General features: G+C 40.4%; 1 protein-coding gene across 4 annotated transcripts in view; it reads right to left on the reverse strand.

The window, feature by feature from the left end:
* The window catches only part of prkcaa (protein kinase C, alpha, a), a 139,834-nt gene that overhangs the window by 59,805 nt on the left and 61,088 nt on the right, over positions 1–18,941 (reverse strand). For all 4 annotated transcript variants that reach the window (XM_083996354.1, XM_083996353.1, XM_083996352.1 and 1 more), the window contains exons 4-5: positions 3,261–3,372; positions 1,759–1,887 (exon numbers count right to left, since the gene is read on the reverse strand). In XM_083996354.1, the coding sequence (XP_083852480.1) occupies positions 1,759–1,887; positions 3,261–3,372 (241 nt within the window). The remainder of the gene's footprint in view (positions 1–1,758; positions 1,888–3,260; positions 3,373–18,941) is intronic.

Here is an 18,941-nt window from a genome sequence, read left to right on the forward strand (position 1 = left end):
CTGGACCAAAATATACCGCCATACCGTAATGTTTCCATAATAAACTTGTCCACCATAATAAACTTGTCCACTATCTACTCTGTCCTACTGGTTTTTTAATAAAAACCACAGCATGAGTAATACACTTGCTCTGGTGTTCTATATACACTTACAATGTGTGTTCTGCAATATCTACATCTACATTTCAACACAAGACAAGCTAGAGCAACCTGATACTATTCTTAACAGTTTTATCCAGTCGTGCAGATTCCTGTGGTAGCTATGCTGATAGGACCACAGCTCTTTGCGTTGTTCAAAAAAGACTCTGCTCTCACAGCAGACTCGAACCAGGATTGATCCAGAATGTTATAACACATACACCTGACAGATTATGCATAAAATGATATCATCTTAACCACAGCTGCTGCTCTGCCATTACTTGCTCAGATGGATTATTCAACACTGTCTGCAAAGTTAACATAAACTGTCAAACAGTTTGTGATTTATGCACTGAAATATGTAAGTAGTCACTGCCAAGACATGCAAGAGAAAATAAGCAAAAACAAGACAACGAACACATCAATGAAAAAACAGCCGTTTCTCTTGTTAAAATATATTGTTGTGGGGCGTCGAGTGGCGCAGTGGGTTAAGCAGGCGCCCCATATGTAGAGGCCACAGTCCTCACTGCCGGTGGCCCTGGTTCGAATCCTGCATTGTGCGGCCCTTTCCTGCATGTCATTCCCCCTTTCTCGTTCCCCATTTCCTGTCTCTCTCAACTGAACTATCTAATAAAGGCATGAAAAGTCAAAAATTATACTTAAAAAAACAACAACATATTGTTGTGAAGAGACAGACAAAGAGAGTAGTTTGCAAGTGTTAGTCTCTTTTGGTTGTTCAGATGATAATAACAAATGGTGAGGAGGTTTTTTGGAATAGACTGAAAACAATATCATTACCATGCATTACAATTATTTAACAGTATCTCATTACACCCTGGGAAGACCAGGTGTTTCTTTGAAACCACAGGCATCAGTAATTAAAATGGGGAGGGGAGGATAAGAATGATACGATGATGTAGAAAAGCCTTCTGATGAAAAACGTTTAGAAAGACAACTGTAAAGCCATGACCCTGTTTACAAGCACAGTGCTCAGATCCTGTATGTAATTTTGATGAGACATAAATTAATATATCAGGCTTTTAATTTGCGTTACAGAGACAATTCGGTTACATCAGAAAATCCAGCCAACACAGTGCAAGTCGTGACTGTTTAAAAAGAGTAACATCACGAGGCCCACGCAGCAGACCACACACCACTGCAGGAATACACATTTGGATTGGGATTGCCTTCCAAGTGTGTCGTAACTGTGAATTGCTTGTTAGAGGAGAATGTTTAGCAGGAGAGGCTCTATCGATCTGTGCACCAACAGGGAACAGGCCTTTGCAGAATACTGATAGCTGATAGTCACAGGGCCAGAGTCACAGTCAGTCATGTAGTGAGAAGGTGGAGTCACAGCATCACAAGCTGCCGAGTTAAGGCCGCGCTAATGGCGAGCGAGTTTTAATTCAGTTAATGGCAGCAGGGGTAGAGTGAATGTGTGCGTGCGTGCGTGCGTGCGTGCGTGCGTGCGTGCGTGCGTGCGTGCGTGCGTGCGTGCGTGAAATCAGACAGTCAGGTTTTATGGACAATAGGGCAAAGTGTTGAAACTGATCCAGGCTTAATTGAATCAGAACAATAGTGTCCATCTTGTAACCGTGTGGAGAGGAGAGGCCTACTGTACCTGTGACCTGCAGCTTGTCCACGGTGACCTCACACTTGAGGTAAAGACGCCCCCTCCTTTCGGTGTAATCAGTTCCACACAGACTGGGCACGTTCATCACACACTGCTTATGGACGTTCATATCACAGGCTGGAGGGTCAGAGAGGGGAGATAAAAGATATCAGATTCATGCAGATAAAGGCATTTGATCCAAATCAACCCAAACCGACTGCCTCAGGGCTCTCTCAGAACTGACCGACATTAGTGACACTGTTATAAATAAACCTAATAAACAAACCTTAACAGCTTTATTGAACAATTATATGTTCAAAAGCACATTTTATGCATATTTTTACATTTAAAATAGCAATAATCCCTTATTATCACAACAATCTAGTACTTTTATAAAAGCAATGTGTGCATGTACGCAGCTTCTCATGGCCTCATGTTCCAATACAAATAGTAAGCTGCTTTAATACTGTCCTCTAGAAATGTCTTACCTATATAAGGACATGTTTCAATTTCATTTCATGTGTCATACAGGTTTGGCACGATATTTACAGTAATGAATATTTCTCCGAAAGCTGTATGAGAGGAGATAACAAGGTTATGACCCAGATTCAGCCCTGTGATGTCATACATGGCATGTGTCAGCCAGCTGAGCCACCCTTGCACGGATTGGGAACGGTTTCCTGTGGTTACATCATCACACCAGGTGAGAAGGTGAAAAATAATGAAAAATGGCCATGCTATTACTCTGCTCTCCATTTTCACAATTTATTTTTATTGTGCCTCACTGTCACATTCTTGTGGCTCAACAGTGCTTATAAATTCTACAGTGAAATCTTTTTGTGCTGTGATTAGAGGTGAAATTGATCTGCCAAAATAATTTGCCGCTCCACATCTCTATTTATGTACACCCTGGAGCAATCATTAGCCATAACTGGTGGTCTATAGTAGGTGGCAGATAATGTATTTAGGAGCTCATTAAGGCATTCAGACTTTAATCCACTAACGCAAGATTAAAGAGAAGAGGAGTGACAGAGGGATATTAATAAAGCTAGGAGGCCTGTTCAAGGTGCAAAAAACATAGCTACCCAGTGAAAATAGACAATGTGTGATTATAATGAGTGAAAGTCAAGGAGGAGGGGTAATACAAAAGCCTGTGATATTCAGTGAAGAGGAACAATAGGATTTTTTTTTCAGGGCACTGACAGATAAAGTCAATGCCCTGACCACTTATCTCACGATTATTATCACATACATACCATACTTACGCCTCATTGACCCGGATAACAGAGAAGTGCAGGATTAATATTCCTCCTTTACAGCTTTAAACTGTTGATGGTTATGGTTTACAATCTAAGCAGCTATTTACTGTATATGATAGCAAAATTAATGAAGCACAACCGCTCAGACTCAATGTTCAATAATATACTATAGATTCTATTTTTAGACTTAAAGAATAATTTAATTTTGTTCATGTTAAATGGTGACACGCTCATCGAGTGGAAATTACTCACAGTCACATTTCATCCCCTGGTGGATGAGGCCATAGAGCAGAGAGCCACAGTGGTCACAGAAGGTGGGGCTCCCATAGGTGTGGATCTTGAACTTGTGTTTTGTTCTGGGATCCTGGAGGAATTAAAGAGGAAAGAAAAAAGAGCTCTCATTTAGTAAAAGCTGTAAGAACAACTTTCCTGTTTATTCACAGTTCGTGGCCTTCTGATGACGCCCTTTAGAAATGTGGTTTAAAAAGTAAATTTTTTATTAGCCCCGCCTGCGGGCAAAAATAATTTCATTTATTTGAGAGGGCATATACTGTAGGATGACAATGAAGCTCTCTTGAGTCTGAGTATTGAAAAGGGAGGATATTTTTGTCCTTGGGAAAGTTGCAAACAAAAATATAGACAGTATTGTAATTACTAATACTTCGGCAACAGAAAAGTACTGGATGTTTACAGGATTTTGACACAAAGCTATAATTTCAAAATATTTACCCTGGAAGAATGTCTTCATTCAGTCTCAACATCCCTTGTGATTTCGCAAAAACAAGTTGAAGGCAAAATCGTCCTTCAGCATCACATTTTATTTATTTTTATATACTGCATATAAAAAAAATGTTATTGTTATTATTTTCCTTTTATTTATTTTCATGTATTTTTACTTCTATTTTGCACTTGTGATGGGGTATGGTGGGGTGGACGGGAGGGATTTGGGAGCCACTGTGCACACTTTAAGTGTATGTTTTGTGTTGTGTTTATGTGACTGTATTGTATTGTCTGGTTGTTTCTATGTATACAATAGGACCCTCTGGAAGACGAGATGATGCATCTCAAGGGGTTATCCCTCAATAAATTTGAATCAATTTGAATCAAACAAAAATACAGACAGTACTGAAATTACTAATACTTCAGCAACAGAAAAGTACTGGATGTTCACAGGATTTTGACACAAAGCTATAATTTCAAAATATCTACCCTGGAAGAATGTCTTCATTCAGTCTCAACATCCCTTCCTTCACTCACATGTGATTTTGCAAAAACAAGTTGAAGGCGAGATCGTCCTTCAGCATCACAGAACACCATTGTGTGTGACCAATATGAAGAGTCTCTCAGGACAATCAGCTGACCTGAGTCACCGGCTATTTTCTTCCTGGTACACCCCAGCCAATCAATCTGTATCAGCCTTTTATTCAATCTGATGTGGGGTGGGGAGGCTGAACATTGAGTTGTTCGCAATAAATTCAAGAGCCCCAGAGACAGAAATTCGGTTCATTTCACTCTTGCAATTACATGGTTAATTTTCACAGCCATGCACATTTAGAAAGACACAATGTATCGAGGAATTATCGCACACTCGCAGGACGAATCTTGTGGAAATTAACACAATTAAAGTCTCAGTGATTATTACCACCAACAGTGAAAAAGACACTGCGTCTTGGTTTTCAGAACTCCATAAGTGTCAGAAACTGTATCAGACTGTGCACTGCGCTAATAATAGAAACACATGTATCATGTGTTATTGTTCTTTTGGCTGCTCAGTTAATGGGTGTAAACACTCATCAAATCATCATGAAAGCTTTTCATTCCTCATTAGCTTCTTATTACTGCAGCTCATTGCTCCAGGCTAATACTGCACATCACTATCAGTGAGACAGAGGAGTGAAGGAGCTACAGGTTGCTGCTACAGACTAAATCACGTCTTCACATTATAAAGATAACACTGTAGTGTATCTCTGTTGGCTTCGTTCTTTCTTCATAATTCTGACACTGTTGTATGGACTTGTAGTGTAAGACGGCACCAATAAACAACTCATCCAGTGTGCCTTATTTGCATTTGTCATTCCTGAGCAAAGGCCTGGCATTTGCATGTTCAGCTTCCTTCCACCCCTAAGGAGTAAATGCAGCACCCATCTTTTAATCAGATGATCACAGCCACTCACTGGGCCAGCATCCATTACATCATTTGGATACTCAAATAAGGCAATATTTGGCATGAAGAGTAACCATTAGCTACAGGCAGAGGAGTGATGTAAGAGGATACAGCTGAGCTATGACAGGTCAAATGCTCCACTCAGCTGTGAGAGGGTTTCACCAGAAGAGACAAATAAAGACCCCCCTCCTGTTAACACATGAAGGGATGACTCAGTGGATGAAGCAGAACCAGTCTGAGGACTGTTGCTGCGTTCATAACAACTCGGAGGTCGGGATTCCCAACTCGGAAATTTCCGACTTCCGACATCATTGCGTTCAGGCTGCAGGAACTCGGGAGAAAAAAAACATGGATACCTGAAGGAAGTTTGGCATCTTGTGGCTCATCGCTTAATACGAAAAATAAATGCAGCAGTATATTATCATTATTTTGGAGGAGAGGAGACGCCGCAGATGAGTGCACATATAATGTTACAGCTTTGATAACAGTTAAACGTTATTTCCGTCACATACGAGGACCGCAATTTCACACCATACAACAATCACAGCTTAATATAAACATATTTCATATAGGCTACTGCAATATTACAGAAAAAATATGCATTAAAACCTCGACAAATAACTTAAAATGTCTAAATTCTAACCGTTTAAGATGAGGGCTGCCATGTTTTGATGTTGTCGTGACGTCAAGTCGGAAAGTCGGAGCTCTGATATGATACCCGAGTTCCCGACCTGTAATTTCCGAGTTCGACGCCGTTCAATTCATTTTTTACAACTCGGAGCTCGTTTTTTTCCGACTTCCGAGTTGTCTTGAACGCAGCATGTAACTGGAAGGAAACGTTGTATGGTGCCACTTCCAGAACTCTCCTGTTCAGCTTTTTGGTGAACAATTTATTTCGGCACTGAAATGGTAACATACCATTTATGAGGCAGCTCATTCACAAGTAAGTATAATGTAGTATTTAACTAAACAAATGTCACTTGGTGCAAACTGTAAATATCCACTGTTAAGTAAGGCATGAAGTGTTCTTTTGATGTTACCTGTTGAACAAGCAGAACCAGTTTCCACCCTATTACTTTCATTCATTTATTCATTGATTTTGTGGACTCAAACTGCAGCTCATGAAGCACACGCCGCTGAGGTGAAAACTGGAGGACTGCCACTTTTCCAAGGACCTGTTTCAAAGTGCTTTCGTGCTCATTCTCGAATTGTGCTATACTATAAATCTCTTTCAGAGTTAGGATCTCTTTAAGTGGATTTGCAATGAGAACATTATCCAGGCTGGTCAGTTCCTTTTTTTTCTCGTTTTAAAAAAAAACATGTCTATGTATTCAATGGAAACACTAGAGCTTCATTCTTTCAAGAAGGAGAGAAAAATACAACAGTTAAGTAAGTCCTACAAGTGTCTCTCCTACAGTATTTCTTTACAGTAGTATGTTGAGAAAGGGTCCAATGTAAAATGAATGAAAGGAAATTGACCGAGCAGAAATAAATCATCAGTAAGGGGAGCATCTTGGTGAGGGTTGACAGTATCACACCGTGAGGCGCCACAGTCTGTTTGACACTGGCCTCTGGACCACTGCAACAGAGGCTCATTCAGGCTCCTTGGATCTTGATCCCAATCTGCCACATCCTGCCTGTCAGTCAGCAGAGCCTTTGCACCTTTACAGGATAAAGAGAAATGTGTCTTTTGTCTGTCTTTCTGCTGTCCTCTCCTGTAAGACTAAGGAGAGTCCTGGTCTGATGCAAAGTGATAACAATTCAGCTGCTGCAGAATAGACAGCTTTAAAAATAGATCATTTATGTCCCCAAAGGGTGGAAACAGGTATAAACAGGTATAAACAGGTCTTAGACCCAGTTTACGTGAACCTGCATCTAAAAAGGGGGTGACTTTTGGATATACAGTACAGAAAATCTCAGCAATGAGGCAGTAGTCATGAACCAGGTCTAATTAATAATTTTAAAAAGCCTCAACCTTCGAAATGTAATGATAATCTTATGCCAAAGGACAGTTAAGTGTGCGTAAGTATTAAAAACAAACATATCACACAGTCAGAGTTCTGCTTGTCTTTCCTAGATCTGTCTGGTCTGTGAGTCCTGACAATCTCTGTGTTCAGCCCAGCTCAGGCTGCCACCACGATAAGAGCAGTTACAGGTTGATGGTCGACTTGCCTGAGCTGTCCGTCATCTTGAGTGACTTCAAAGTCAATCCGCCATAACATTTTGTGAAAATACACAGTAGACACATTAGTATCACCTCACAGCTACAGCAACCACCTCTAGAAACATGTGAAGAATCTTAACAGGAAATCTGAATCGTTGCTCTCTCTGTCACGGCTCGGTAACCACGTACTGTACAAACACAGGATGAATGTCCAAATCTTGATTGCACATGGTAATTTATATTATTATGATGTTTGAACTATTTCATTTTTCAAATTCAGTGTTTTCATGCAGAGTTACAGTGAGGCATGTCACACAATCACATACATATGCATATTGAATTAGCAGCCACACCAAGTACAGGCCAGCGGTTAGTGTGTTAGGTCAGACAAGGGAAAGAGAAAGGTAGACAGTGTAGAGAGAGAGACACACAGAGAGAGAGACACACACAGAGAGAGACACAGAGAGAGAGGGAGGGACAGAGAGGGTGTGCCAGCTGCACTTACTCATGTCCACCCACACACAGCTGATCCTGAAGGATTATCCTCTTGTCCCGTCCCCCCGTCCCCCTCCCTTTGCTTTGTTCCCTCTATCTACAGCATGAATGAGCGATGGCAACGAACGGCCACATTCAGCTGCTGATGAATCATGTATTTTTATCAACTGTCAGCCTCTGATGGCCGAAAACGACGGCTAAATGTTCCAAGATAATCGAGAGAACCATGCAAGACAAAGCGGCAACAGGCCAGCGGAGGCGATGAGGTGACGAGTCAGCAAAAATGTCAGCGCTTTGAGCCTTGACAGATGCTCGCCACGTGGGCTGTTGCTTGAATCTGAGGAATGGTCAACCACTGCTAAGGCTCGTGACAACAGACGCTAAGTCTCCTGAATTGGAGGTCTTAAGCTCACTCCTGTTTTTACTGAGCCTACAAACATTTGTCTTGCTGATTTTTATATTGATTTCATTTTGACTAATGGACTAGTAGACTATAAAATGTCACAGACTAGTAACACAAGCTAGATTTCCACTGCACATTTTTTAGGAGGGCTCTAAAAGTATTACTGTAAGAGAGCAACCCTTAAACATACTAATAAAAAAAGTATAGGGTAGAGGAATAATAGCAAAGTGGTGAGTGTTTATGTTTATGTTTATTAAAGACTCCCATTAACTGCTGGGCTTTCCAGTAGCTACTCTCCTCTTGATCACTGAAATTATAATACAATACACATTTTCATTCATTCAAGGCCCGCAGTCAGTGATGGAGCTTTACCTGATGTAATTCTCTTCAGCTCCCACACAAGGTGGCATTTGAGAGTCAGAGGATCACAGCAGTGACTATGATCCCTCCTCTGGGGAAAATAATTGTCTGTATAGAATTTAATTGGACTCATAGTTGTTGAGATTTCAGTCTCTGGACCAACAGACGTTGTTGTCCCTTGAGCCACATTAGTAGCGTGGCCCAAGCATATTTCATTCACACAAAATCTACTTGATAAATCACCGCAAAATTAACCTAAAAATGAATTAATGTCGACATCCAGCAAAGCAGATGTAAAGTCTTTGACTTATTTCCACTGTGTCATTTAAAGATTCACTAGAGCAAGCTGTAATGTGCAGAAAATGAAACCTGTAAATGAGTGTAAGCGACATCACTGGGCACGCTAGGTTGTCCATTAACACATCCTTTCTGCAAGCTGTGGGATGGAAGGGTTTGCCCCTGTGGCTTCTAGCCCTTATTACAGCCTAATTGGGTCTTAATGGGAAATTCAAGACAGACTGGGTGGCGCTGCCCTGGCAGAACAGCAGGGGAAACAGAGTGTAATGCCGAAAGCAATGACGAGCTCAATCACTAGGCTCAACACGAGATGACCAAAATGGCAAAACAAAGCCAGAGGGTGTTACATGTTGATTGGATGATTCAAGGAGGAGGCTGCCCTTTGGTTATCAGTAATATGAAAGACAATATGATAGGCCAGATGTCACATCCAAAGACATGTAATTTGAGAGATTTTGCATCACTAGGGGAGAATTACATCTTTATTGCCCTGTGGTAAATTGTGTGACTCGTGCACTGTTCGTGCAAGGCCATGATACAAATCATTCAACAAACCATTAAAGGCTATGCATGCATAGTGGTATGTCTACATAAATATTACACTGTCACAAAAAGAAATGGCGATAACAAGAAGCAAAAATTTCATGAATTCTAACTGGCGTTACGTTAACAACATTGTGTGTGTCGTAGGAAAACCCCATGATAGATGAGTAAACAATGACTCACATTTTTTATCAAGCAGTGATAACAATGATGGACGTTGGCTTTGATCATGGTGAGGGTAACAAGGGAGAAAGACATTTAATCTAAATATTACATTAATTATCTTTGGTGGCATGCATAGAGGATACCATTTTATGTTATTATAAAGTTAACCAAGATATAGCCAACACAAACATGCTGTTATTTTTACTTCAAAGTTATGAGTCATTTGATTTTTTTTTTTTGGTAGATTTTCCTTTATCTAATCCCTAAACATATTTTGGTATTTGCCCTGTATTAAGCCCAGGCAGATCTGCATGTGAAGTCACAGATCAAAAACAGACACAGCGCAGAGGGCTGATCAAAAGACTCGGAGGCAACCAGGAGATAGGGATGAAAACAGAAGCACAGGAGGTCAGCACAGTGATGTTGGCTAATTAGCCAGGCTCTCCAATCTAGCTTAATTAGCAAGCAGGACGCCGACCAGCCCCTGTTAATGAACAGCTTGGCAGGGTGAAGCTGAGCAGGGGCTTCCCAGCAGAGGGGGGAGGAGAGGAGGTGGATGATGTTTAAGACAAGGGTCACCCTCCATCCTGCCCACAGCACTCAACAGTGAGATGAACAATGACATTCTCACCCTGTTCACAACTTTAATATGTATAAATGTAAATTACCACACAACGCCTTTTATGCAACTTTCTCCAGTTGTGACTCAAATTTAAATTTCAACTTCACAACGTGTCAAAAAACATTGCAACTACATTCATATTACAAACACTGTATGACGTTGTTAATCGTGTCTTGAAATACTGACATTGATTAACATGTTACTGTACACACACAGCACAACAGCAGCTTCCTAAGTTTCTGACCATTACATTTTAATACTTTCAATATTCGTAGTTAAAAATTAAAGCTGCTCCATGCTAGCTTACCAGCTAATAAAACAGTTCAATATCTCTTGTCTGCAGGCGAGAAAAAGGAAATCTTAGCACCTTATAGTTGATCAGTGAAGGGGAGTGAGATGATGGCTTAACGTTACGTGATACAAAGTGTGTTACAGACTCAGTGGTCAGGGGATAATGTGTTGAAGAAAACTTGTTATACTGTATTCTGAGTCTCTGTTGCCATTGTTACCAACTAGCAGTTGAACCAGCAATCAGAATTGCGTATTCATCCAGACCACAATGTAATTTCTGATCATACTGAGAAGTAAGTCAAATACTAATACAAATTAGGCTACTATTATATTTAACAGATACAATTGGTGCCAAATGCTGATACTATGTGGGCTGTCACGCCAGTTATAACACTGACACAGTAGAACACATTGAGGACTGTGATGTGCGGATCAGCTCTGATGTTATCCAAATCCACACATATGCATAAATCCACCCACAACCCACACAAACAAGTTATTTTCCACAATTTAGAGACCTGCTTTCGATAACACTTTACCATTATTTTTCAGTGATGATGCATAAACATGTTGCACTGAATAAGGCTGACTATAAATGAACAAACATTTATTTAGAGTAAAAGTTGTCGTCTTTTGGTTAAAACAAAAATAGCATCAGGTGTTTGAGCAATAGCCTGAAACAGGCAGACAGTGATTTTGTGAATGTCTCTCATACTTCCCAGACACATACTATCTGAAAATTCATAGTAACATTTGACTGTTGCCAAAAATAATACATTTATTCGAAGGTGTCAGGGGTCCAAATATAGTCAAATTCTTGCCTGATGAAAACATGTTCACATTTTAGAGAATATCCTCTGCAACCCATCCGTTGTTAATCAGGATGTTTTTTGTTTTTTTTACCCAGCCTGCCCAATCCACGGATTAACCACAGCGCCTGCAGAGGAACTGCAACCCCCTCATCACTATTCAAAAAAAAAAAAAGACCAACATCAAACATGCATACATAATGAACAAGATTTCTGTCTGCATGAAGTCATATGTGAAAAGCCAAAATACATTATATTTTATGACCAAGAAATCAGCTTTCGCCTGGCAGGTGAGACATAGCCTGTAAAATTAGGTTTCAATAATCCTCCTTCTGTAAACTATAGTTTTCCCATATACATTATGCTTAACATACAGGAAGCAGACTGTTCAAGCTGATACTTACATGCACGTCATCCCACCGAGTTTCCCTGTCCTTTTCAAATGTTATTCTCACATCAAACCCAACAAACACAGTTGACTATGAAGGGTTAACAAATTGCAATTCTCACAAAATAACCTCCAAGCAGCAAAACAACAGCCGTTCAGAATCAAAACAACACTGACGGTTCCATTGTTTTACTTTATTGCATAGAAGAATATGGAATGACCCGAGAGCAGCGATCATCAAAGGGGCTGGGTGGCTAATTCAGTCCACCTGCATCCCACAGAGTCCAAAGAGATCCACCCGGTGTGACATTTGCAGGCAGAGAGTGAGTGTGAAATGAGACATATCACTTCATCTCCGCCGTATCCTATCTTCCCTTATCTCTTCGATTCATCTGTTCCCCGCAGGATTGAGGAATAAGTTATAACTGTATCTCTTCAAGGTGAACAATTTCCTTAATACCCAACATCAGACAATTATTGACCACCATCACCTTCTTTTCTGATCTCTCTCTCTCTCTATCTCTCTCTCTCTATCTCTCTCTCTCTCTCTCTCCATCCCTCACTGGGAATTGACATTTCAGTCTGAGGTGGCAGTATGTTCCTCCGTTTACCAGTTTTTGAGTCACCCTCTTTTGTGGTTAATCCGTGTTTGTGTTTAAATGAGTATAAACATACAGATAAATAAAATTGGAATGACATAGAGGAGTGTTTTTCTTTTCCTTTAAATCTGTATTCTGGGAAGGTAGATGCAGTATGTGTTCCTCCTGTGTGACAGTCTCCTAAATCAATATCTGCTGATACATACTGTGACTGTGTGCATAGTAAGAACCAGGAGAACGAACACTGTTTAAAGTGGGAATTACTACATTCTTAACTATTGCATATAGTCTACAATTACACAAATGATGATGATATTTAAATATGTTTGATTAAGCGATTTGGCCTTTAAAATGCTATTAAAACAATGACTTAGAGGGTTCTTAAATTAGCTATTCTGGTTGATTTGGGAGTCTTGTTTAATTTGTCTCTGTGAAATAATTGCCTTCTCGCACAGCCGCCAGTTTCAAAGAATCATGGTCAAGCCCTTGCACATGGCTTATGACACCATGACAATACGCTGAACCATACAAAACAGTATTCACTGCAGTGTCACTGCCATTACACTGCAGCCCTTTAACTTTAAAATATGTTTTACATCACATTAATCACCTTTGCCCTACTCCCATCAAACCTGCTTACAGTCAATCACATGAATGAACACACAGGCATGTTTAAAGCACTGTGGATTGTAATACAAAGCTTGATTAAAATGCTTGAGCTGCCCATCACTTAACTCACCCTGAACACTCACACACAGACACAGCCACAAACTTTACTCCTGGCTACTTTTTAGTGGAGATTCTTGTCTTGGCGTCCAGCTACAGGAGTTCACGCCATGGTTACTAAGCTGAGGAGGGAATAAAACAGAGCTGTCATTTATCCAGACATGAGGTGTTAGGCTAGGCAAGGTTACTATTTTTAGCGTATAAATCACCACTCTGATTCCTCTTGGCCTTTCACTAAGCTGCTGAGTGCTGGGAGGGAGGGCAGGTTGCCACCACAACTCACAGGGGGTTTTCCTTGCCGTGTGTTATCTGTTAACACATCTGTCTGTGAGCAGAGGTAGAAATAATAGCTGATATTTTTAATCAGTCAGGGCCCAAGTTGTCTTTCTTACTGACTTTGTATAAATGAATGTCATCTTTTACAACAGTTTTTTAACCATAGTACTATGTTAGGCTATCCCCCAACAAAGCCCCAATGCAGTTGCAGTTGCAACTCAGTGAGTTGAAGCAATAGATCAAACAAAAACCAAGGCACTAGTTGTAGAGTGCCTCAGGGGTCTACCTCAGGTCCACTTTTACCAAATCTATAAGCTACCCCTCACTGAGTTTTTCAAGATGCATGAGTATGTTTTTGCAGAAGCATGACTCAGCAAACCTTTCTACAACACAAATCACACACACACACTTTCAAGTAGTCTCCTGGAGATACTACACAATCCAACCATCTCATTTCTTCACAGTATTTTTGTGTGAAGAAAAATACTAGGAGAGGTGTTCAGACTCAATATGGATCAATTCCAAACAAAAAATAGCCAAAATAAAAATCATTACCTGAATTAGGATAGGTCCTCATATTTGAAGGTGTTAGCAGCACTTCCCTTGCATCTCCTCAACAACAGCTTTCAGTTAACTACGAGTATTTCCTTTCAGTTTCTGGCTCTAATAGAGTGTCGAGAGGGTTCTTGCATTTGAACCAGGTCTGAAATGTTTCTTTTCTTGTAAGCACTCGATTTTACCATTTGACAACAAATTGTTTTGAAAACTAAAAAATAATCATTGACTCTTGTATTTAAACTTTGGTTGACATACAGTACAACTACAAAGGCTTAATCAGCATGCACATTCTCCTTTGGGTGGGCAGATCCCCAGTCAAGTTCTGCTCCTGCACTCACTTGATCCTGCACTCACTTGAAGCTCTTTTATTTGGTCAACATTTCGGTCTATTGACCTTCATCAGGACCCAGTATACATATTCATACTGGGTCCTGATGAAGGTCAATAGACCGAAACGTTGACCAAATAAAAGAGCTTCAAGTGAGTGCAGGAGCAAGTGTTGATTTTTTATGTTGACATACAACTACAACCATGTGATAAAAAAGTAGAAGCCAGGTGCTGGTGACGACACCCAGCATGTGGCCCCTACCTCCAAAAAAATAAAAGCATCCTACACTCCTGCTGTGGCAATCTGGCCTTCATGAACCCCTGCTGCAAATCAGACCCCATCCTTCAGAGCCAGTACAGACACACATATACTCACACACAAAATACAAACATGCACAGGCAATTAAGCACAATCCTTTAAGTATATTTCAAATATTTAGATTGTGGATCGAGTTTAACACAATCTAAGATGACAAAAAATATTATAACTGTTTCATGACCCTGGTTCAACTGAATGAAGCTTTACAAGAACAAGACTTGGTAAAAAAAAAAAAAAAAAAAAAAAGTAGACTGAGCTGTGATTTCATACTTATAAAAACTCAGAGAGAAAGTGAGGGAAGAAAGACTATTTTTCTTTTTTTAAGTAATTTTTTCAGGCTTTTGTCTTTATTTGCACTGAAATCACATTCTCACAATCTCATTTTGTCTGTCACACAGAGAACATCCTCTGTCTGTCTCTGCTTTAGCTTTTATTTACTGTTGCACAACATACAGTAACAGCTTTTGTTAGAGGCAGGTTTTTATGTGTGACTCCCTCTGTTTTAAGATGTAGAGCGCAGTTTGTACGAAGCCTCTTTAGATGACTTTTCTTTCCGACTTCCCAAGCAGCCAGGAAACAAGAGAGGTTCAATGGACTGGAGCTCGAGCCTGGCACTATGCTGAGAAGTGGTGGCAGTACCATGTCCATCAGTCAGTCAGTCAGTCAGTCAGTCAAATTCACGATAATAAAGCTAGCGACATGGTTGTGGTCAAGTCCAAAACAGCACAAGCTACAGACCTCAGCTCTCAGATCTCAGCTCTGAGATCTTGCAGCCCTTTGGACAAACTGTTGCCTCCCTTCACACAGCTAGAGGAAAGTCTAGCTGTGGGAAAGATCCCACATTATACAGCACTTTCACACATGGACACCGTAGACGCTCATTAGCATAGCGACTCACACATGCTGCGAGTGACATCCTCAGGGTCAGGAGAGGACAAGGGGGTCTGTCAGGGCTGCCAGCCTGCCACATCAGCTGGATGATGACTGCACTGTTTACTACCTTCCTGGCCGACTTTTTCTCAAGTATAGGAACAAGTAAAAAGACAAGGGGTAAAACTGACAAAATAAGACCTGTTGGTTCATTTACTGTAGTCATGTTACAAACGCCAAAAAGTCCAAATAAAGTGTCTCATCAGGCAAAGGCCATCTGTCAGGTACTTAATAATTCAAAGAACTTCACAAGATGTGTTCTAAAAAGTTATCTAATAGCCAAAGTCTTGGCAGAGTCTTTTTTCACTGTAATGATCCAGCTGACAGGGGTAGTGGCTTACTGTACTGCTGTTCAACTCTGCTTTCTCTGGTCTTCACACTGTGCTTTGGATTACAGGAACTCGATAAAAGTTAGCTTTTGTCTGTCTGTGCAATCAATGTTTTGACTGCAGCTACCTGTGTGTGTACTTTCGCTTCTTTAGCAGTATATAAGTCAGGAGCCCAGGAATTCAGCAGACACAAAGTGGTTTGAAAAGACAAAGAAAGACACAAAGAAGAAAAGATTCTCAGATTTATATTCAATGAGGATCCGGATCAAGTTACTATCCAATTACCTGACTAAATCTGACTTCTGCAATCTAAATCTGACCGAGAATTTTGTTTCAAGAAATACTGAGAACATAACAGTGGCTTATGGTCAGAATCTATCGTTTCAAATGCTATTATTAAATGATGAATGATGATGATATTATTTCTAAAGCTTTATGGCATCAAGCACTTGAATTTAATCAATATTTACAAATCAGCATAACAGAATTGGTTAGTTAGTGAGCCAGTGCTCTTTCAAATCATGCTGTCAACATGGAATAAATACAGTCGATGCTTGAATCCTAGCCATATAATATTGGCGTGATTCAGTATTTTTTTTTTTTTTATACATAAAATCTGATATACTGTCTTGAGTTGGATCACGAATCAAGCAACCATCATCAGTGGTAAAAGATCAGGGATACATTGATAATTTATCTTTTCCTGCTAGTTTACACTGCTCTGATAGTGAACTGCCTCATACATTTTCAGCAGCTAATCAGCCTCGTTGCTGCAAGTAAACTACCAACATGTTGCAAACACTGCGAGATCACTTTACACTAAATATTTATTTCTCTTTGCATAACACAACACAAGTTAAGTAATTAATGACCCATAAACCAAATATGCAAGTCCACAGCACTGTACCTAAGCCTCTGGATATACAAGGGAGATGGAGAGAGGCAGGCTGGCCTATCTGTAAATCATTCTATTTCTGGGGTTGAGCTCCAGACCTACTGCTGGTTCAGCTTCAGGCCTCCCTCTCACATGTGAGGTCAAGTTTAGACTTCAGTCCCCCTCAGGCTTCTATTTCAAGTGTTTTTGTGTGCGCTGGCATGACCGACAGTTATAGCATGTCTGCCCGTTTGACAGGATCTTACATAAACCATGCCTTTACCTTTACGCCACCACGTAAAGTATTTGACAGCTGTAGATTGCTTACGGTAATTCTATCAGTCAGACCCCACCTTCATTGATTATAACACAGTGCTACTTTGGTAATAAAACTGATGACCACGACCTCAGAAAAGTGAAATCCTTAAAGGTTTATTTTTATAGTGCACTGAAGTTATTTCAACACAGCAGCTGCTGACAAAGTCAATGTAAATACATGTCGTACACTTTGGGACTTCGAGGAAAGGGTTTTAAAAAATGACTAGGGGTAAATGGGCTAAAACATCCAGCAGAACCATTACCTGCTTTTATATTAGACTCAATACTGATGCCAAAGGGGGATGGACATGGATATTTTGTAGTGTGCTGGCAGGCACTGGTGAGGACAAACTCCCGTCCTGCAGCATCTGTGACACCAAGTTGATTCAGGGTCAAGAGCAGTTCCAGCTCTCCCATGCGCTGGTCATTAGCAATATTTAGCATGGTTGGAAGCGAGACAGGCTACCAGATACTTGCTGTAAACAAACCTCGGAGGGACTGATAGAATGTGCTTGTGTGTGTATGCAAGTGTGTGTGTGTGTGTGTGTGTGTGTGTGTGTGTGTGTGTGTGTGTGTGTGTGTGTGTGTGTGTGTGTGTGTGTGTGTGTGTGTGTGTGTGTGTGTGTGTGTGTGTGTGTGTGTGTGTGTGTGTGTATTGCATAATTTTCTTTGTGTGTTTTCAGTGTGTGTGCGTGTGTGTGTGTGTGTGAGTGAGCGTGTGTGAGCGAGAGAGAGGGTATGCGTGCTTGATGGGGGGATTGTGCAGGGTCAAGGAGACAGGAATTCTGATTAGCTGTGGTTCCCATCATACTGAACAAACAAGGACACAACCATTGAGCCTTAAGAGGCCCTATGCATCTTGACCTGCCTCGGTTATTAATCTGTGATGGAGAGATATGTTGATGAAGCACTTAACTTGCATTCCACTTTTTACCACCTTTCATGAGCTGCTCATGGCAGGTTAGTGACTCATCGCCTGGGAGTGTGAAGTTGCTGCAGTTTTAAATCACAGGCAGCAGCAAAGGTAGAACAATGCTGCAGTTTGCATTATCTGGTAGCTCAAACTACAATCTAACTGTCCAACAACAAGACTTTGTGTCTCACTCTCAGTTCAGCCTCCTCTGAACTACCCATTGTGCAGTAATCAATCTCAACTTGAAACAGATCAACTGACGTGCAAGCTGAGGTTACAATTCTGAATACATCTCCTGAATGTGAGGTATCCAGGGACCTGATGTCAACTTAACACTGTCTAATAATACATGAATTTTAAACAGTTAAACAAATGTTACAGTCCAAATATATAAAATATATATTCTTATTTAGCCCACAGCTTGTAATTTTTATAATATTAATTCATGCAAAGCACAGACACTGTAGGGATGGCTTTGCAACGCAGTACAAAATACGGTCTGGAAAAGCATTGTAGTGGTAGCATAGGGCAGGGACCGGCAGTCACTGTGGGTGTAACGATGAGTCAGTCCTTTTATTAAATTTTTAAGTTAGAGTTGAGACAACTGTGTTCCTCATTTCAGTGCTTGTCTTGGACTATGTATTATCCCCCTGTGCAGATCCAGCCACTGCAATACAGCAAAGATTGAAAGTCATGATTAAGTGTGAATTCTAAATGAAAGTTGGATGAAAACATTTCAGGCACTGAAAACGTCATATTCACCAAATCATCTGGCATTTGGCATTTACCTCAAGAATGCATGTGTGCCTGCGTGCGTGCATACAGTATGCTCTTTATAAAGAATTATAGTGAAGATGTTTTAAATTGATTTAAATTGATAGACAGTACCCATATACTGGGCTCTTAACAGTGAAAGTAGCTATTTCTGTCATAAAATAACAGTATGTTGTTATTCTAGTGACAAACACAGGCTTGTTTGTCGCCTTAGTTCTGCAAATAAACCATGAAAAACACGGTTTATTCTTTGCTTTCTTCAACCATTTTTCTTCTTGCTAACAGTTTC

This window comes from Trachurus trachurus (genome assembly GCF_905171665.1).
Source record: "Trachurus trachurus genome assembly, chromosome: 1".
In the NCBI taxonomy this organism is placed as follows: domain Eukaryota; kingdom Metazoa; phylum Chordata; class Actinopteri; order Carangiformes; family Carangidae; genus Trachurus; species Trachurus trachurus.